Genomic DNA, 21,885 nt, shown 5'->3' on the forward strand with positions numbered 1-21,885 from the left:
TCACTTGTATTCATCTTTTGTTATTGATATATATTGAGTCTTACAATTTTTATACAGTTATTTCCTTTCTTATAATGTATATACATTCTTTTTGGTACCCTCTGTGTGTGCGTGCGTGCGTGTGTGTGTATCTGGGTTGATATACTTGAAATTGTTTTCATCTAGATTCAATTGTAACAAACAATACAGAAAATAAAGGCGACTGCAAATCACCGTTTTTCAACAAGCGTTTGAAGCTAGCTGCATATTTTGAGTGGTTCATAAACTAAGTGTTTAAAGGGTTCCCCGCTTAGTTATATCTTAGCAACTAGCTATTTCAGAAAATTGTTTAACTGCAAGCTACCCTGGCAGTAATTTATCTAATTTGTGCACCCATTCCTGAATTGTACATGTAGGAATCTTACTTAATTTGAGGAATTAAGGGAATCAATTTGTCAACGTGTGAGCTCCTGACTTGCTTTTTCGGTTTGGTCTTTAATTGGTAGACATAGGGAGAAGGGACAGCAAAGGTTTGTCTTCTGACTGAGGCAAGAAGGGGTTGTGCTCTATTCTAGAGTGTTTGCCATCCTTTCTTTTAATTGACTGCAAACCAAGAGATCTTTGTCCAAGATGATTAATCTGGTGGCCTCAGCAGACTATTAAGGTAAAGGTTTGCATCTCTTGAACTTTCTAAATTGGAGTTGTTAAAAAAAGACTCAGGAACAGGCAATTAAAAGTCGTAAAAGGATTTGGATATTCACTGAAAAAAAAAAATTAACCCGCTTTTGAGCAGCAAATGATGCAAATTAAAACAGATACACATGAGTAGAATGAAAATGGGTTCCGTGTTTATGTTTCTCAGCAACATACTTATTTACAAATTACCCATATGAAAATGTAAAAAAGCATATTACATCTTCACATGCCATCTGTATTAACTGAATAAAGCTTAGTGGCATTATTTGCAAATCTGTAGTTAATTAGTACATAGACATTTGTGCATTTAAAAAAGAAATGTACATAATTTAAAATAAATTACATTAAACAATTTACAAAGTAATATTAACAAAAACTTCTTAGACAGCTGCCTTCTTATTTAAAGAAAATAAATATTCAGGTAATTAAATTAACCAAAAAAACACATTTAGGGATTATAATTTATAGAAAGACATATTGCAAATTTAATAAAGTTATATTTTACAACAACAGATACCGATCTCTTCAAATCTGTGCTAGAAATAGGCAGGAAAAAATACCAGAAAGGGAATGTTAATGTTTACTTTAAAAAAAATAAACACAAATAGATTCCTGAAAAATAGTCGAGAAAAGTTCATTAAGGGTTCAAAGTAGGCGATCTAGAAACTATTGCTTTAAATTTAAAAAAAAAAAATCTACAAAACACAACAATAAGACTAACACCCAATTATATATCTAAATAGAGATATTTGATTGCTGAAAACATGACTCCCACACACTAAGTCTTCATAATACTGCCTGTTTTAAGGTCTGGCTTGGTATAAGCACAAAAAACATAAAACTACAAAACTAACTCTATCCATTTAGGATTTATTTTACTTATTTAATAATGTAGACATAATCATTTATCAGTGTCCCTGCTAGAAACAGAATGATCATATCACACATTCTTTTCATAAAGAGTAATGTTTGCTAGGCCCACAACACACCAGTTCCAGACACCTGAAATCCTGTTCTGCAGTCATGACCACCTGAGGATAGTCCGGGTGAGACAGACAGATGTTTCAGTTCTCACATCTAAACTCCACCCAGGAGGGATCCCTCTCTGACAAGATCCTTCACAGATTTGTTTATGCACTGCTGTCCTTTCCACACCCTCCGTTTTCCAGGGGAAACAGAATAAGAAACAGATTTGAGTTTGGTAATATTTTTAGCAATAGTGAGGTCATTTGGGAAACATGATTCTTGCAAATCAATTCAGATCCCAAATCAGCCTCAGAATTGACTCTCCTTTGCGAATGAAACAGTGCAGGCCTCCCTCACTGTCTGGTACAGTGGGATGTGAAAGAGGCAAGATGGAGGTCGGAGGACACTGGGTTGTGCTAAATTGACTGTAGGAATTGACATTTTTACAGAGAAGGTTTTTTTTTTCTTCTTTTTTTTTTTGCATGTCGTCTGCGTCTTTCCTCTTTACTCATGTCTTTGACCAGTACACTCTGTTTAAATCAACATGTTCACACTCTAAGTGACACTTTGACTCCAATACGAAGGAAATATAGGTATTCCCCTCTTTTTTTTCCTATTAAAAATGTGGGCATTTTAGTAGAAGGTGGTTCTGAAGAGAGAGTAGACAAGGTTAGTTGCTGATAAGAGACTAGAGAGAGACCAGGCAGAGAAAATCATCATAAATGAACAAGGATATAGGGAGTTAGTGGAGGTAAAAAAAAAAAAAAAGGAAAAAATAAAGTGTGAGATGTTACTTGCTTCCTCTAAGCAGTTTTAAATAAGTGGCTTTATCTTGAAGTCTCCAGGATTTTAAGAAGTTTCTGATAAGCCACCATGACCACTGCTACCTGCCTGAGGGTAGAGGAGGGGTACAGTAAAAGCATAGCAGCATGGCCTGAGACGCAGACATTATACAAGGAAAAACACTAGCCACACTGAAAAATCACATCTAGAGGAAAGGGTGATGTGTGTAAGTGCTATTGTCACTCGTTAAGAAGTTTTTCCTTCTTTTGAATGTCTTAGGTACCAATGTATACAAAAGCCACTACTAATTTTATTTTTTTACAGTGCCTAGCTGAGTGTCTTACCTGTGATAATTTAATAAATATTTGTCTTATTATAAGTAATTTGTGCTTTGTTATAAGTAATTAAGAACATGCTTTTATGCACTCCTTTCCAAATTAGCTTAAGTTACACTGTAGTGTACTCAAAAAGGCTTTGAAATAAGGATTATGGCCAATATCCTAGTTTAGGTATTGATGAATGAGCAAATCGACCCATTTCAAGAGAGATCAGTTATGCCACTTCAACACGGTTTATACTGGAACACTCCAACACAATACTATACTGCTGTGTCAATATTCTTTAAAAAACCAACAAAAACAAGCAGACCTTCATACTTATACAATAGTAGTTGTAAACCTTTTTGGGCTCAGACCATTTTGGTAAGGCAGAAGTATCAATAGACAAGTGACTTATATATTCTCCTTCTGAATTCTTAAAATGAACAGGAGGAATCAGATTTTGATGAAATTCCAGTAAAGTATTTAACTCATTATTGACTCATGTCAGGAACAAAAATAAGGCCATTTTCATGTTATAAACATGAATATTTATCCAAACTAGCCAGCTAACTATATTCTCCTCTTTCTACCTTTCTAACCAGAGGCCATCCAGTATTCATTTATTTTAACAATGAACTTCCGATATGCCCCCTACTGTTAGGTCATATTGGACCCAGTCTCCTGCACATACATTGTGTTGTAAAGTGTAATCAATTTATGAATAAAATCACCTTGCATTTTCATAACATTTTATAATTTTGATCAATTTATTCATTTAATTCTTATAATAAAGGTGGGGTGATACTGATCTACTTTCTGAATTAATGACATTTTACAGTATTGTAAGTATAGCTTTAACAGTAACAATACTTTATTTTAGTCAATACTTTCAAAGTTATTAGGTGTTGCATGCCTTTCATAAGGCTGTTAGCTGAATTCTTTAAGTAACTGCAATAGATTCTTTCTCAACCATTTTGGTCAAATGGAGTTTATTTTATTCAAAGAGATCAATTATGGAAGACTCCTGAGTACTTATACTGTAATCACAGTTTTAGAGTAACATATTATTTTTGTCTTCCTTTTCAGTAAGACAGGTGAAATGAAATTTGTTTTTATGCTTTTCCTTGTTTAAATCCATGGTGTAAGGTAAAATTCTCATCTTCCTGACTACTTGTTTGCTTTGAAATTATTTACATTGCCTTATACAGTGAATATTGAATAAGGAATTAGTGTTTACTACATTTAATTCTTATTGAAGTATGTAGAAATCTGTTCATTTTGGAGACAATGACATCCCAATCTGATGTCTTCTATAATTTTTGCAAATACTTTAATGAACAGCAGGGGGAGTTCAAACTCTAGTATGAATGTAAAATACCTTGTAGTCCAGAACACTTTCTAGCAACACAGCTCTGTTTAAGATAAAATAACTTGTTATGCTATTTTTAAAAGACCTCAAACCCTAATGTCCTCCCCTCTCTCAAAGTTTGTTGCAGTAAATGTTGCTTGAAAATGGTATTGCTTTTTAATGACACCTTTTGAATTTTCTTTTCATATGAAAGAAATCAGCCAAGTTAAATATTATTTCACTGTGCCACTCCCAGGACTATAGCTGTAATATATATATATATATATATATATATATATATATATATATAATTTACAACATAGCAATAAGTTTAATGGCTATTTTTCACCTTTGTAATTAAACACTGATTGCAGTCTGAGTCTGAGGGTAAATGAATGAAAGCTAATGATGACCCAAGGGAGAGTTAGCTTTTAAAAAACTTCTAGACTAGCAGTCAGCAAACCATGACCAGCAGATGTGGCTTGCTGACTGCTTTTTTCAAGAAAGTTCTATTGGAAACATCCATGCTTTTTCTTATATGCCCTGTGTATTGTCTATGGCTGTGCTTTCACAATGGCTGAAATGAAAAGCTGCGACATAGACCTGGCTGAAAATATTTATCATGTGGCCCTTTACAGGAAGAGTTTGCCACTCTTGGTCCAGAATGAAGCCCTGGGCAAAACATTTACTCTTCTCTTTTTACATTTTTAGTTTTTGAAATCATATATCAAAAAGACCACTTCAAGTTTACCAGTGAGAAGGAGAAAACTATGGATTTTGAAATACATTTGGTTTGAAACTAGGAAGACAAATCAGGGAGAAAGAAAAATCAACACACAATTTCTTTTAGGTACAAAAATCATCAATTCATTATTTTCTCCATCTGCTCAAAATTAAAAAGACAACCAGTTCCTCTTTTTCTTTTCTTTTCTTTCTTTTTTTTAAACAAAGATAACAAATATAAAAATCTAGTCATAAATAGCCTTCAAAGTACAATTAAAAACCAACTAGAGGGATCCATCTTTTGGAGGGTTAATGAGTTTGGGATTTCAACACTTAAATTATCGCCATGTTGTCGATTTTACAATGGTTGCAGTGATGAGGAAGAGTGTATGCAGCAGATATAATAGCTAATTCCATCCTGTCGCCATCCAAAATGAACTTGACTCTCTTCATGATACAGTAACTTGTAAATGTCTCCATGACACTCTTCGTGTAGATATCTTCATCCCATATGAAAGAGGCAGTTTCTATGGCAATATTTGTTAAGTGCCTATCATGCTGCACTAATATAGTGCAAAAATGTGCCTTCCAGGCAACCAGTTTGAAATTAGGGAAAGTAGAAACTTATTGTATTAACACAAGCAAATTAGTTTTCCAGACAATAACCACTATAAAATACTGAACTTGAGGACTCTTCTAAGGTACTAGTACATGTCCAGCATTTGTACTTTGGAGAGAGACAAGAAGGAAGTCTTATAAAAGAGTCTTTGCCTCTGAAATGCAGGTCGATAAAAGCTACCATCAACCACCAAGTTGCTGCATTTATTCAATGGGTTTTCTGCTCAGCTTTGAGCTTATCTTTTATTCATCATTAAAATGGCTTATTAACAAGTATATAATCTGACATAATAATATGTATTATTCAGTTGAGGATACATGATATTATGTTTGCCTATGGTAGTAGAGATCTCGTTATAAACTCTACATGCTAAAATGTTACTACAGGTTAGCACTGCAGACAGAGGCTTGCGTGAGGCATCCTAATTGCCCAATTCCATCACCATATTTTAGAGATGAAAGTAAATTGCCAGTTGGTAGGTTTCGTGAAAGATCACATATGTAACACTCTCAGGAGGCAGCACGTATTCACCTTAATCTCCTAGACTTCTCAGGGCTGATGGTTTCTATGTAAGTGGTACTGTCTTTATATCTCCAATGGCACTGTGGTTTTCACTCTTTTCTTAATGATGATCTTTAAAAAAGGTACAATGCATTTTAATCCACACAGTTTGAATAGCTTTGTGGCTTCTGGATATCTACTGCAAAGTCAGAAAGCTGAAACTGGTTGTTGCCAGGATAAATTATATTTTACATGTCTGCATCTCCATCATAGGCTAAGGTTAAAGGTTTCAGTCGGTTGTTTTGCCTTCTTTGGGGTTTCTTTGGCTTTTTGCTGTTAAAATAAGTCATTAAAATTGGGAGAAAAAAATCAAAATCAATCTTCCATTGTAAATTTTATTGTTTTGATTGAAAAAAAAACTGAAACATATTGATAAACCTAAATTACTTAATCACATACATTGCCTAAATTCAAAACTAAAATTTTATTTACTGGTATCTTTGACTTTTTCAGTTTTATACTCTGAATAAACCTAAAACAGAACCCTTCAAATATTTTATTATCCTGTAAAAGATAAATTATCCAAATGGAAATCCTCTAGTACTAACAACAGACATAGCATTATAATATAATCATTTATATTTGGCCAGAATCCTTTATGAATAATACATAACTTATAAATAATACATGTTTTAAAAGATACGTAGTTGAATAAGATTAGGTATTACTACAATATCTTCCTCCAGTAGTAATTTGATGTAGAAATCTACAGTTCACCATAAGCATATTCCCTGCATAGCCAAGCCTGAAGCAAGTCTGGCTCATCTGCAGAAATAAATGGCTCAGATTTGGTAGTTTTTAGACTAAGACTAAGGCCATGTTTATTTAGAACTTCAGATGAACACTAAATAAATGTGGAACACTTATTTGGGACATTAGTTTGCTATTCCTTTATTATGGTCAACTGAAAGTGTTCCTCTGAAATAGAGATTATGTATCCCCTTAGATTTTGAAATATTTAAACACTCACCAAGCTAGATAAATCATGGAGACAATAAAGATGAGTAACACACATGCCCCAGCTGCTACACCGTATACCCAGGTCTTTAGTCTCCCATCTAAGAAGAATGGATATTAATCATTAATTTATACTAGTCTGGTATATAAATGACCGTCTTTAACTATGACCGATGACCAGTCATATAAGACTAAGTCCTTTCAAAACTCAAAATGAATTATTGCTTAGGCACAATTAATGATTATGAGTTAGATGCTCCTTCATTAAAGATAAATCATCAATGAAAATTGAATGGAAAATTAATAAATAATATTTTTAATTCGAGTTCAGATTTCAAGTGTCTAAACTTCTGCTGCTTCTTATCTGAATTTTACTTTAAATCCAACACATGCATAATGCTATATAAACATTTTCTTCTGATTTACATTCTATTTTGAGAAAGGCAATTATGAGAAAAGAAGAAAAATAATGCAATTTCAAGAAAGTCCTACAATTTAGAGTTAATGCAGATGGGTATTTGCACATAAACTTTGTCATTTTAACATTTTTTCCAGATAAACTGAAAAGGAGTATATTTAACATGTTTTGAAATTAATAATCTTTCATCTAGTTTATACTTATAGTATGCCTTAAAGTAGATTTGACACTATTGTTTGCAAAAATAACCAAGTTTGATTCACATAAAAGTACCTCTAAATAACTTTTTTCTATCTTTTCTATTACAGGTATCCCCCGCTTTTTGAAAGTTCTCATTATATCACTTCATTTTTCTTTTATCAAGTACCTGTTTTCACTAACTGAAAGAAGTCCAAAGTGAAACTTCTCTTTCATGAAAAAAGGCAAAAAGCAAAAATAGTGGTCAGCGTGTGTTTTGCAGCCTGCTGTTACAGAGGCAGCATGCACTCCAGGCCAAGATAGCTCGTAAGGGTGTTACGCTTTGCGTAAAACTGGATGTAATTAAGTGTATTTGATATGAATTGGTAGGCTATTTTTTGGGCCTGGGACCACTTATTTTTCTTTTCCATACTAAAGGTAACTGCTTCTTTGCTTTACGCCATTTCAGTTTATGAAAGGTTTCATAGGAATGTTCTACTTCTGGATAGCAGGGAAAACTTGTATATGGAATCAGATAAATCAGGGTCTTTTCTAATATGGTTTTCTGATTTTATTCTGTCTGAACTTCTCAGTTTTATGTTCTGAATAAATTTTAAACAGAAGACATTATTAATGACTTTGCTAACTTAATTTGGTCCTCACATCAAAAAATATTTTCTGTTGCATGCATGCAATTAAACATATGATATTAGTGTTAAATTATGGATTGGGCAAATTGACCCTATAAAAGACTCTGGTTTCTTCAATTTTTAAATGGCATTAAAAGCAAATCAGTACTGTGGAATTCTTTTCATCTATGTCTGGATCAACTTAGGGGTTGGTTCAATTTGCTGGAAATACATTAATATTTTAAATGCCATTTCTTTTTGATTCTAAAGATTTTAAAATTTAAGCCTGAGTTTAAAATCAAAAGAGCTGGTCCACTGTTGGCTATATCTGCCCTGATAGTTCAACAAATATTCTTTGGGACTTTCAAAAACCAAGAACAGGGTCTAAATGTATTCTTAGAACACATATCTTTTAAATATATTAAAAAAGTTTACTTTAGGTAAACTATATATTACATCTAAAATGACAATCATACTATTCTCTCTTTTTAAAAACCAATTTTGATGTGAGGAGACCTGCTTGGATTCTTTGTCAAGGTCAAGATTGTTATGGCCATTTGCTGGTCCACTGTCTTGAACACTGAGAGAAGAGTTCCCTATGTTTACACAGTCAAGTCAGCTTTGCAAAATACAATGTATTTTTAACTAAAACCTAATCAAGGCAGGGGCAATGTGGCTGGATAATGAAAATACTTAAAATAATCCCAACAATGATTTTCCGATAAAGGAAAGTGTTCTGACTTAATGCCTTAAGAATAGAGATGTGTTAGCTATATGAATTCCTTCCTTCCTTTCTCATATTTCTAATGGAGTTATAAAGTAGTCCATGCTTAGCTTGGCCTGGAGATTTCCTTTGGTTATGAACTAGTAATCCCTCTTGCTGTGAAAAACAGTGGCATGATATTAGCTACCATATAGCCCTCATAGCACATTCTAGGGATAAGTTTATGGTTGAATCCAACTGGAGAGAGAAAGTGTGCAGAATAGGAATAGCATTTCATCAGGCCTTCAAGCTTTTGCCTGTATTGGCTTCAAGTCCATTACTAGACACATTAAGAGCTGTCTAATATAACAAGCATACGGTCAGTCTCCAAGTTCGGATTGTCCCATCTAAACAGGAAGGCTCCATCCCTCCTCCTGTGTATCTGGTGCTAGTATAGATTCTGAGATTTTGAGTGTGCCAACTCTAAGGGATGATAGAAATAGGCCTGGCTACCACGTACCTTCCAGCATGGCACTGCATTACTAATGTTCCTATTTTAGTTTCAAATTATTACCACTCTGTGGTCAAATGAAAAATTCTTGAATGTCTTTATAGTTCTATCAGTTCCAGTACTGAATGATAACACGCTTCCCCCTTCTAATTAATACTTTCATTGTTAGATTTCTTTGCACAATGTGAAAATAATTTTACTTGTAAATTTAGGACTGAGATTGAATAACTAATACCAACCCTAAATGTTTTTTCTCAAAAGAAAGTAATTTAATTTCTCTGAAATTTGAGCATGAGTGTTTTTTCCATAATAGTAAAAAAATTAAGATCATGTGTCAGAATCAGAACAAATGTTTCAGTAAAATAATAAATAGCTCACATTAAAATGCTTGCTCACTTTTTAATCTCCTGGCATTGATTAAATATGTAACTAAAGAATTGTACATCAATGCTGCCTAGTCAGTTCACCTGGCCCAAAAGGCTGTAGAAACCAGGTCCTTCCCCGTCCTGCCGGGTTACTGGAGGGTTGGGTTGGATGTACTGCCCGGCTGGTTTTCACATCTCCTCTTTTGTCCTCCACGGTGGGTATCACCACCACAGGGATCAGTGTGCATTGCTCAAGTGTACCATTAGAAGACAGGACTTCAGTGTACCCTTCTTCACAGCTGCATGTCCTCGTCTGCAGGGGAAGAGGAAGGTTTCTATTGTGCATACAAGGTCTTTGCATACAAGATCTTTGAAAGCATAAAAGACCTTACCTGAAGAAAAGCCTTTAAAGAAGTATTGTTTTGGGAATTTACTATATGTAATTTCTGTCTTTACTATTTAAAACGGAACATACTTTTTGTATGGTACACAAACTTATTCTAACAGTAGAAGTAAGTGCATTCAGAATTGTTTATATTGATAAAAGGGGAGGTCCAAAAATAGAACGTTTATGCCTCAAGATATGATTTCTTTAAAGGGAATTGGATTGCACGAGAGGCAGTAAGTAGGGTGACAAACGATGAAGCTGGCTTGTCTCCCCTAATGACTTCACACATACCTCGCTACAGTAGGAGTGAGGTTGACTACACGGTGGGTGACAAGACCTGTCAGCGTCAGGCTGGCGTACCACCAGGCAGCCCCCTGCAGAACAGAAAACCAAGTTTTGACAAGTAGTATCGCTTGCAATGATAAAAAAGACACTGCTGTTATAGGCTTGTCTTTGAATCCTGAACCACTTTGGGAATCCCACAGATTTTTCTGAGGGTGGTGGACTGTGAAATATTTGGTTAACCTTGATCACTTTATTTAGAAACTCAAAGCTCTTCTTAGTCAGAGGAGACAGGCAGTGCCTGGCTTGGCAGGTGCTCCTTAAGCACTCGTGAGCACAGGATTTTATAGTTGCTACTTTGAAAACACCGATGGCACACAAGCTACTTCTGTCATTTTTCTTGAGGTCACATTCCACACTAAAAAGTAGATTTAATTTTCTTTCAAAGTTAAAATTCTTTCTTGGCTATTCAAAGAAATAGTTTTCATGTCCTTTGAGATGTCTCTTTAATTTATGTGACGACCACATAAACGCATTTTTTATTATGTATATTTCTTTTTGAGAAAAATCACTATGCCCACTAATTAGGGATTTTTTGGGGTATAGGAAAGAAAACAAATATAGCTACTAAATAGTGTTCTTACACTATTGTTTTAACTTGACATTGCAGCTCTATTTATCCCTCTTCTTATTCCTTCTTTTCCAGTATAGTATCACAAGTCCCTAAGTTGTTATAAGTAAAGTTTTTAAGATGAGAATACATGTCATAAGGAAACAATATTGTTGACGTGGAAGGAACTCATAGTTTCAAACCATCCTTGTTTAGTTTAACAGCATTTTAGCAAAGCAAAGTTTTTCCTTTGTTTATGGAATTGATGATACTCTGGAATTTATCAGAGGCAACTATTGTTAATTCCTTGCCTTATCTCTCAATATTATAATCAAAATACTCATAGAAAAAATGTTATGGAAAGCAGGTAGTCATTGCAAGGCAGTTGCAGTTAAATGGCCATATTAAGTTATTATCATTAAACACATGAGAAAAAGGAAAACAATATTTTGACTTTCTTAAAAGGATAACTATTCATAAAATTAAAGCAATCAATCAAGGTAAGTAATACACTTTACATGCTTGTCTATTTCTCATAAAGAATCTCATCCCTCCCAAAAGATGGAAGGAGAATGCACATAAAGTTTATCACAAATAATTTGCACATTGGCTTTTTGGTATCAAACAGTATTAGAAAGAAATACACTGGACACTATACTGCATTAAAAAGAAATTGAAAATATGATTTCTACAGGTAAGTTGTTTAGAATTTGACTTTTTGCATTGAGGGATAGCCCTAAATTCAGTGGGAAAAGCACTTTTACCATGTAGAAGAAAAGGCAAATATTATTTGCATCCATATTTAGGGAAAAAAAAAAAAAAAACATTGGAAACTAATAGGACCCCCAGGGAAGCTATAAAATTCCCTCTGGATAGTTTGAAGAAGAATGTAGACATTCATTTTCAACTCCTGAGTTGAGGGAACCACCTCTATAATGGCTTCCGGGTTCAAAAAGCCTATATTTCCCCTCCTGCAGCTCTTTCTCCCCCTATGTCTCTTAGAGTGGTGTGGTTGGAACAGATTTTTCCCCCAGAAGATAATACTGTGAGAGAGCAAAGGGTTTCCTGGAAGGTGTCTTTTTTTGTTATGCACGTGTCCACTGGGAGTTGCTATTATCAAGGGTTTCCCGGTACAGATTTCTCATGTTTAAAATCTTATCTTCACAAGAATACAATTTGACATCCTGCTCCAGATCTCATAGGGAGGAAATGAGTAATTAGGTTTCAATAAATCCAGGTAATTCAAAATTCAATATAAAAGTTGATGCTTTCCAAAAAGCATATTGATCCCTGCTCCTGTTATCTTACTGTATATATTACAGCTAAATTTATAAATGGACATACTCAGGGGCAACCAAATGCACATTACTTTTTCTCCCTGTCAGAGGGACTGAACAATGGCAACAAGTCAGCAGGTCACCCTGAGCAGTTAACTGTCAATATTCAAGCTACTGCTATGCTATGGGGATATCTGCAAATTAGATCTTTTAAAAATACATTATTTAAGAAGAGACATTAGATCTTTGGGTCCATGTACTTGAGGTTGAGCTTCTGTTTCCAACCTCAGTTTCTTTCTAGGAAATTTGCAGGGTGGCTCATCTCACTAAAATCTGGAGCTAAGTTTCTTCCCTCTTCAAAAGAATCCTTGGGATGGATCTCTTGCCTTTACTGGGCTCAGATAAGGAAACTTGTAGTAACTGCACATTAAAGTAGTTCTTTGGAGTACATTTGGGTATAAAGGACATTCAAAAAACTTCTTCATTTGGATTTCTTCTTTGGATGTATAATAATTTTTGAATGGGTGCACAGTAGGTGAGCTGTTCAGATGTTTTGGGTTTGAGATATACCAACAAATCTTTCCTATTAATTAATTTTTAAAAACCACAGACTTCTGAATTCAAGAAGATATTTGGATTTGTATAATATTATTCCCTTGGTAATATTTTTGGTCTGCATGTGTATTGCCTTTAAGTCACAGGAACAAATATAGTCAACAAAACAGTGACTATATTTTTAAGAAGTAGTGAGTTATTAATATGTTAACTATCTAGGAAAACAATATGATAATTATTTATTTACTTATAATAATTATTTGAGTTAGACAATAATTTAATTAAATGAATTCTAGTAGCAATGTCTAAAATGTCTGGATGAGGGAGAATTTAACTGAAACATTAAAAAATGAAATAATTTGTCATTGGTCACCAGGAAGTTATACAGTTCAGGTATACTAAATCCAAGCATGTGTTGAATATTGAAAGAATATCTTTCCTTAATATATATTTTTAACCTATTACACATGTGTTACAGGAAGACTTTCAAAGAACAAAGAGAAATTGGAGGTTTACCTGTTACATTTATACCATCTGACCTTTGACACCAGACTGTTCGGGAAGAGCCTTTCCAAGCACTAGCCATCCATTTATACTCATAACACTGTCCATCTGCAGGAATACAATAAACATTACCAGAACATTCTGCTGTCCAGAAATACAATCATGGGAATGGAGTATTAATGAAATATTTATAAGCAATTGAAAAGTGATAAGAAATCCATCTCAAAATGATTCAAATGTCAATTTAGTGTCCCGAAGTTGCCATAAATTCCAGATAGATACCTAAATCCCAACACATTTTCCATATCTGCTGTTATACTATCTGATGTGAAACTGGATTTCTAATTTAATTTGATGTTTTACTTAAAGTGTTATAAAATATCAAACATACACACGGGACAGAGGATAGCTAAAAAAATACATTCAATTACCGATCATGCATTTTAACAAATATTACCATTTAGCCATATTCACTTTTGTTTTCTTTTGCTTGTTGATAAGTAAAAAAATAACAGATAAACTTCATGTCCTGTTATATTCCTTTCTGATCAGGTCTCCCTCCATGTCTGTCCAGCAGCACCTACTATTCTGATGTAGATATATGCATTTCTGTGACACGTTTATTCTTTTAATATAAATATACTATAAATACAAATATATATCCATGAATGATACATAGTGTTTTTAGTCAGTCTTAACATGAAAAAGAGTATCATATTCTGAAGCATTCTAAAACTTAATAGTTAACATTACAGATTAAATATTTCTATGTGATTTTAGTGTAGATATAGTCAATTTATTTTAACTGCTATGTAGAATTTCATGGTGCTAATTATTACTATTTATTTAGCTATTTTCTCTAAGGGTGGACTCTGAGGTTGTTTTCCATCTTTGTTATTCCAACAACGCCTCAATGATCCACATTGTGCAAGTCTCCTGGTGCTTCCTTAAGTAAATATCTAGAGGGGAAATTTCTGGGTATCACAGTAGGGATAGCTGATTTTTATACTAGGTATAGCTCTTTTTTTTTTTTTTTCCTAAAAGATGACCATTTACATATCCACCAGCCGTCTACAGGGTTACCATTGCTCTAAATCCTCATGAATATTTATAATTGCCAGATTTAAAAGTTTTTGTCAGTCTTGTGGGTATGGAAAGCTATCGTGTCATTTAAAATTTTAAACAGTAACAAAAATGTTTTGGGGCATTTAGATTTCCTCTATATGAATTGCTTATGTATATCTTCTGGCCTTTCCCCCCCTATTAAAATATATGTGTTTTCTTATTGAGTTATGGGAATTCTTTATTCTGGAATAGCAATTCTAAAAGTATGGTCCAGGGACAACAGGAGACTGACATTCTTTCAGAATGTGTGTATGTGTGTAGGCTGGATTTTCTTCATATACATAAACTAAACTAAAATTGCAGTAGATTGAATGCAAAAGCAGATAAGAGAATCCAGCTGTCTTCTTTTAAACCAGATATTATAGATATTTGAAAAAGAGTAAAACAAGACTATGCTTGTCATTAAAGTCACTTTCTTTTTGTTTTTATAAAATTATTTTTCAGTAAATACAGTAACATACATTTGGTTTATGATTATTTTAAATAAATTAACAAGTATTTAAAAAATCATCAGTTTTCATTTTTAATATGATAAAATTTGATCTATATCTCACAAGAGGAAAGCAGTTTGGGGTCCTCAACAATTTTAAGAGTATAAAATTATCTTGCACTGAAAAATTTTAGAATTGTTCCAGACATTAATCCGTTGGAATTAATTGACTTCACAAGTATCATTTCTAAGTCTGTGGCTTGTCTGCTAACATTGGTTTTGGTCTACTTTATTGTGTAGAAGATTTAAATTTTCATTTAAATATATTTTTTATCTTTTCCATTTTTGTTTGTGCTTTCGGTGTCATATTAGGGAGATTTTCCTCAACTTTTTTTTCAATCAACTTTGCTTTACTTCTCAAGATTTCACATAAATGGGAGTTGTCTGTTTCTTTAAATTTTGGTAAAACTCATAATAAACGCCATTTAGGTTTTAGCCTGTGTATATGTGTAAGTATATATTTAATAGATCTGAGTTTTTAATAGTTACAGCATCCATGCTTTAGCTTCTCTATTACTCTTGGTAAATTAGAATAACATTCTAAATTGTCTTCAAGATTTTATACTTATTTGCAAAATTTACTCATAGAATATTGTTTTCTAAATACTATTTTATTTGTATTAGTACTGATTTTGTTCTCCTTTTTTTTTCTTCATTGATTTTGCCATGAGGTAGTCTATTTTGTGTTTGGTCAAAGAACAAGCTATTGATTTTGTTGATTATCTCATTGAATTTATATTTTTCTGTTATTTAATTACACTCTATTTCTTTTTTTTTTTTTAAATTGAGTTGAAAGCTTAGTTCATTTTAAACTCTTCTCTCTCCTATATAAGCATCTAAAGCTTTAAGTTCTCTTATAAGTATTATACTTTTAGATGTAAGACTCTAAAAGTGTGGTTTTCAGTTTTTACTTGTGTGTGTGCTTGGGGGATTTCTTTTGCAATTATAATGTCAATGATGTCTAATTTTATTTCATTTTCATTTTGGGATGAGCAATTCTCTTTCTTTCCTTAGAAATTATTGCATTTATTGTAACCTCTGACCTTTCTACTTCTTTACCTACTCTATTCCGGCACATATGAAATGTTTTATCTGGCTGGTAAGTTTGGGAAGATTTAACAGACAATGTAGATAATTCTATTTGTTGGATTAAGTTGTCTAGACCATTTGGATTTCATTTCAAGCATTCTTCTCCAACTTCTAAGCTTTCTCCTCCAACTTTTCATTAATAAAGATGATATTTTGGCTCCCGTTTGCTATTTTATGTCATACTCCTTGTTTCCGGACACGAGCAGGAAGAAGCGTGTTGTTCGATATGCCCTCCAGTCTCCGCTAGACAGCAATTCTCCTGTTCTCATTTATACTTGTAAATAGTGCCCCCAAACTTTGACATTTTAATACTCTGTGTTTCTTAAAAATGTCATGTATTGCTTATATTTGGTGCACGGCTCTACGCATGTGGACACATATACACACAGAAATAAAAATATGTGTGTTTAATAAGTTGCATGTCAAATTTAGAGTAATTCCATTTTCAAGTTTTTATTAAAAATATAACTAACATACAAGATTATATCAGTTTCAGGTGTACCCCATAGTTATTCAACATGTATATACCTAAGGAAGTGATCACCATAAGTCCAGCAACCATCTGACACTGTACCACTTTATCACAATATTTGACTATATTCCCTATGCTGTATGTTACATCCCTATAACTTATTTGTTTTATACCTGGAAATTTGGACCTCTTATTCCCCTTTACCTTTTCCTCCCGTTTAAATTTTTTTAATTACAGTTGACATTCAATATTATTTGATATTAATTTCAGATGTACAGCACAGTGGTTAGACATGTATATAATTTAAGAAGTGATCCCCCTGACTGGTCTAGTCCCCACCTGGAACTATACCTAGTTATTACTATATTATTGACTATATTACCTGTGCTTTACTTTACATCTCCATGACTACTTTGTAACTACCAATTTGTACCTCTGAATGCCTTCGTCTTTTTCACTCTGTTCCCCAACTCCCCTCCCACCCATCACCTTGATAAATCTAGTACCCATCTGACACCATACATAGTTATTACAATATTATTGACTATATTCCTTATTCTATACCCTATATCCCATGACTAGTTTGTAAAAACCAATTTGTACTTCTTAATCCTTTCCTCTTTTTCACTCACCCCCTTAATCCCCCCTCCCATCTGGCAACCATCAAAATGTTCTCTGTATCTATGATTTTATTTCTGTTTTGTTTATTTTGTTCTTTAGAGTCCACATATAAATGAAATCACATTGTATTTGTCTTTCTGTGTCCAATATACTCCACTCAGCACATTATCCTCCAGGTCAATCCATGCCGCTGCAGATGGCAAGAACCCATTCCCTTCCATGGCCTAGTGATATTACATTGTATATATGTAACACTTCCTCTTTATCCATTTATCCATTGACAGACATCCAGGCTGTCTCTATGTCTTGGCTATTGTAAATAATGCTGCAATGAACACATGGAGGCACATATCTCTTCAATATAGTGTTTTGGGTTTCTTTGGATAAACACCCAGAAGTGGGACTACTGGGTTCTTCTTTGTCTCTTGTTATAACCTCTGTTTTAAAGTCTATTTTGTCTGGTATATTGCTACCGCAGTTTTTCTTTCTTTTTTTTTTCTCATCTCCATTTTCATGAAATAACTTTTTCCATCCCTTTATTTTCAGTCTGTGTGCATCTTTCAATCTGAGGTGTAAGGATTTTGTTTTCTTATCCATTCAGGCACTCTATTATTTTGATTGGAGCCATTTAATCCATTTACATAGAAAATAATTGTTGACAGATATGTAGTTATTGCCATTTTATTATTCATATTTTTTATCTCTCTTTTTTTTTTTCCATCTTAAAGAAGTCCCACTAACATTCCTTTTAATACTGGTTTGGTGGTGATGAACTGCTTTAGCTTTTTCTTGTCTGGAAAGCTCTTTATCTCTCCTTCAATTTTAAATGATAGCCTTGCTTGGTAGAGTACTCTTGGTTGTAAGTCCTTGCTTTTCATCACATTGAATATTTTGTGCCAATCCCTTCCCGCTTGCAAAGTTGTGGTTGAGAAGTTAGCTGACAATCTTAAGGGAGGTCCCTTGTAAGTAACTATTTACCTTTCTCTTGCTGCTTTTTGGGTTCTCTCTTTGTCTTTAACCTTTGGCTTTTTAATTATGATGTGACCTGTTGTGGTCCTATTTGGGTTCATCTTGGTTGGAACTCTCTGCACTTCCTGGGCTTGTATATGTATTTCCTTCCCCAGGTTAGGAAAGTTTTCCTACATTATTTCTTCAAATAGGTTTTCAATTCCTTGTTCGTGTTCTTCTCCTCCTGGTATCCCTATAATGTGCAGGTTGGTACACTTTATGTTGTGCCGGAGGCCCCTTAAACTATCCTAATTTAAAAAAAAATACATTTTTGTTGTTCTGATTGGGTGTTTTCTGCTACCTTGTTTTCTAAATTGCCAGTTTGATTACCTGCATCATGTAGTCTGCTGGTGATTCCTTTCTAGTGCGTTCTTCATTTCAGTTATTGAATTCTTCATTTCTGACTGGTTCTTTTTTATGGTTTCTATGTCCTTTTTTATGCTTGCTATGTATTTGTTGAAGTTCTCTCTGAGATCACTAAGCAGCCTTACAACCGGTGCTTTGAATTCTGTCTCTGGTAGGTTGCTTGCCTCCATTTTGTTTAGTTCTTTTTCTGGAGTTTACTGCTGTTCTTTTACTTAGAATTTATTTCCTTGTATCCTCATTTTGCCTGCCTCTCTGTGTTTATTTCTATGTATTACATACATCTGCTATGTCACCCAGTCTTGCTGAGTGGCCTAATGTAGTACGTGCCCTTTGGAGCCCAGTGGCACAGTCTCCATGGTCACTTGAGCCAGGTGCTCTGGGAGTGTCCCTTGTGTGGGTTGTGTGTGTCTTCCTGTTACAGTTGAGACTTAATTGCTATGACCCTCAGGCTGACTGGCTATAGGATTTGGCCAGTCCATAGCTTATGCACTGCTCTGTGGGAGGCTTACCCCATGGCGCGGGATTCACCCCAGTGGGCTCTGTTGCTTGTTGAGAATGTGCTTTGTGTGAACCATTTGTGACACTAATTGGGTTGTGGTGTGAAGCCAACCTCCAAGTATGTTGGTTCTGGTCTCTCTTGGGAGGGGCTCTGGTGCAGGCCAAGGTCAGCCAATGCCTGTGACCAGCTGGGGACTACCTAGTGAGAGCTACAAAGGAATCCATGGTTGGTTGTTCTTTGTTCTGTGTCTGGAGGCATGTGGAAGAGGCCATGCTGCAAACCAAGGATATCTGCCACCAGTATCAGGCCTAGGGTAGCGCTGCAAAAATAGAGCTTCATGAGGTACAGAGATGGGTATGGCAGGGTCCCAGTGAATCACCAGGGTGGAGAGAGTGGAACTCATCTGACCAATTCAGATTCAGATTTGGCCATAGGCATGGGCAAGGGGCTCAACACAGAAAAGATGGTGTTTGCATGTGGCTGCACAACTTTCCCTTTCCCCAACAAGGGAAAATGGCAACTGTCCCTCCAGTCTGAGCCCTGAAGCCACACAACTAAGTCTTGCCTGTATGTCTCTGATGTCCCCTGTGTCAGTGTCCTTCTGCCAGAGACCAGGGTGAGTTTATGTGCAGGCTCTTGAAGAGGTTATCTGGGTTTCTTGCAGTATTCCAACCCCCACAGATGGTTGGAATCACCACTGTTTTTCACAGCCAGATGCTGTGGGGGCTCCTCTTCTTGGCACCAGTAATCTGGGCAGGGAACCTGTGGGGCTGGTGTCCCTCACTCCTCTGGGGGGAACTTCTGTGGCCAAGATATCCCTCATGATTTTCTACTGCCACAGGGAGGTCTGGGGCCAGCCCATTTCACATCTCTGCCCCTTCTACTAGTCTCAGTGTGATTTCTTTATATCTTTAGCTATAACATCTCTGTCAGCTAGACTTCAGATAGCACTCCAGGTTGATTATTCTGTAATTTGGTTGTAATTTTGATGTATTCACAGGATGAAGCAAGGACAGCACTTATCTACTCTGCTGTCTTGGATTTCTTCCCCATCTAGAGTAATTTTTATTAACATACACCAATTAATTAATATAAATCAAGACATCAATTTATGATAATTTAGTAAAATCTCTTTTTGTTGTAGATTTGTAATTTTTGATTCATTGTTTTGATGTAAATAAATTCAGGACAATGCTAGATTCATACACGATCAGGATTGCTATAAGTATACAAATAATGTTTTCCTAATTGTCTCAGCTTTCTTTAGCTCATAAACCTGGGAGAAATTTTCACAATATTTCATATCTAATTTATGAAGGGTGGCCAGATTTTTCTTCCTCTAAATCTTTAAAATTCAGGACCATACCCTTAAATTAATTCTCAGCCTTAAGAGAGATCTTGGCAAATTTGCTTCTTTAACAGAAAATTATGTATCTTGTGCTTTTGCTTATCAACACAAAGTTAAAATGAGTAGATTTCATGAATTGTGGCACTTACCATCACATGATTTTGTTTCTAACATCTGCTCTGGGCACAGGTGTTGATTCTCTAGTTCTTGGATAATTACTGCTCTCGAACGGACCTGTATTCCACCAAAACCTAGGTCCTCACCATTCACACAGGTCAACTGACACAGGCTCCATGAAGACCAGTCCTTCAAATAACAGTCACCTGCAAAACACAGGTGTGTAGTTTATACCCACACCCATAAAGAATAGCCAGCCAGATAGTCATTTTATTTTTAGCCCTGCTGGGCGATGTCTGTAGGTATGCCAGTCATACATGGTATTTGTAAGATTTAGATAAGTATTTTTATTTTTTAAATTTATTTTATTTTATTTTTTATTAGTTTCAGGTACACAAAACAATGTAATAGTTAGACGTTTATCATTTTTATCCCTCACCAATGACAACCCCCTCTCCCCATCCGCTATCCCTCTGACATCGCACACAGCCATTATATTTGCACTGTCTCTATTCCTAATGCTGTACTCCGCTCCTTGTAACCATATATATATAATATATAATTGTAATATTTGCAAGATGTGTGTAGCTTTACAAGTTTGTATTAATATTATTATTTTCTAAGTAGTGGATATTACTGGTATAGAATATGTGCTGCTTTATGATATAAAATGCAAACTACTGCTTGAAGGAGTTTGTCCATTATGATTTCCCTCCTCTTAAGAGATAATAAATACTTGATTAAAACCTACTACCACTTTGTTATTATCATTGTAAAGGGGTTAATTAACTACTTGTTATTATTCCAAGAAAATCTAAATATACATCAAACTTGCCTTCTAGGTATTCACAATTTCAAAAGAGCTTGAAGTCCAAGTCTGAGAAATCTGTATTTTTGTTTTATTCCTATGTCTTTCCTGAGGCATGAAGGTGCTAACTGGGCAGTTGCAGTAGTGGCAATAATGCATGACATTTCCTTTAATTTACATCTTCAGTCAACTTTGCCTTTTTTGTCAATTATTGACTGAAGAATAATATTCATGCAAAATGATCACATATCATAAAAGCACAGATAGCAGAGTTTTCACAACCTGATGATATATTCATGTAACTAACATCCAAATCAAGCAACAGAGCATTCTCAGAATCTCAGAAACCCGTCTCATGCTATGCATGGAATTGTACCATATGTATTTTTTGTTGCATCTGGCTTCCTTTACTCATTTATATTTTTTTGTGAGAGCCATCATCTATGTATATAGTTCTAATTTGTTCATTCTTCTGCTGTGCTTTACTCTTATTATATAAATTACCACAACTTAGATGTCCATTTTAGTATTGGTGAGAATTTGGAGAGTTGTAAATATTTCCTATTATGAA

General features: G+C 34.5%; 1 protein-coding gene across 1 annotated transcript in view; it reads right to left on the bottom strand.

Annotated features, from left to right (window-relative positions):
• Positions 1 to 5,007: 5,007 nt before the first annotated feature.
• THSD7A (thrombospondin type 1 domain containing 7A) overlaps positions 5,008 to 21,885 on the bottom strand; it is a 617,189-nt gene continuing 600,311 nt past the window's right edge. The window contains exons 24-29 of the mRNA XM_019726870.2: positions 20,539 to 20,712; positions 13,384 to 13,479; positions 10,435 to 10,517; positions 9,858 to 10,068; positions 6,966 to 7,053; positions 5,008 to 6,268 (exon numbers count right to left, since the gene is read on the bottom strand). Coding sequence (XP_019582429.2) covers positions 6,184 to 6,268; positions 6,966 to 7,053; positions 9,858 to 10,068; positions 10,435 to 10,517; positions 13,384 to 13,479; positions 20,539 to 20,712 — 737 coding nt within the window. The 3' untranslated portion in view covers positions 5,008 to 6,183. The remainder of the gene's footprint in view (positions 6,269 to 6,965; positions 7,054 to 9,857; positions 10,069 to 10,434; positions 10,518 to 13,383; positions 13,480 to 20,538; positions 20,713 to 21,885) is intronic.

Source organism: Rhinolophus sinicus, linkage group LG09, assembly GCF_036562045.2.
Source record: "Rhinolophus sinicus isolate RSC01 linkage group LG09, ASM3656204v1, whole genome shotgun sequence".
Taxonomy (NCBI): Eukaryota; Metazoa; Chordata; class Mammalia; order Chiroptera; family Rhinolophidae; genus Rhinolophus; species Rhinolophus sinicus.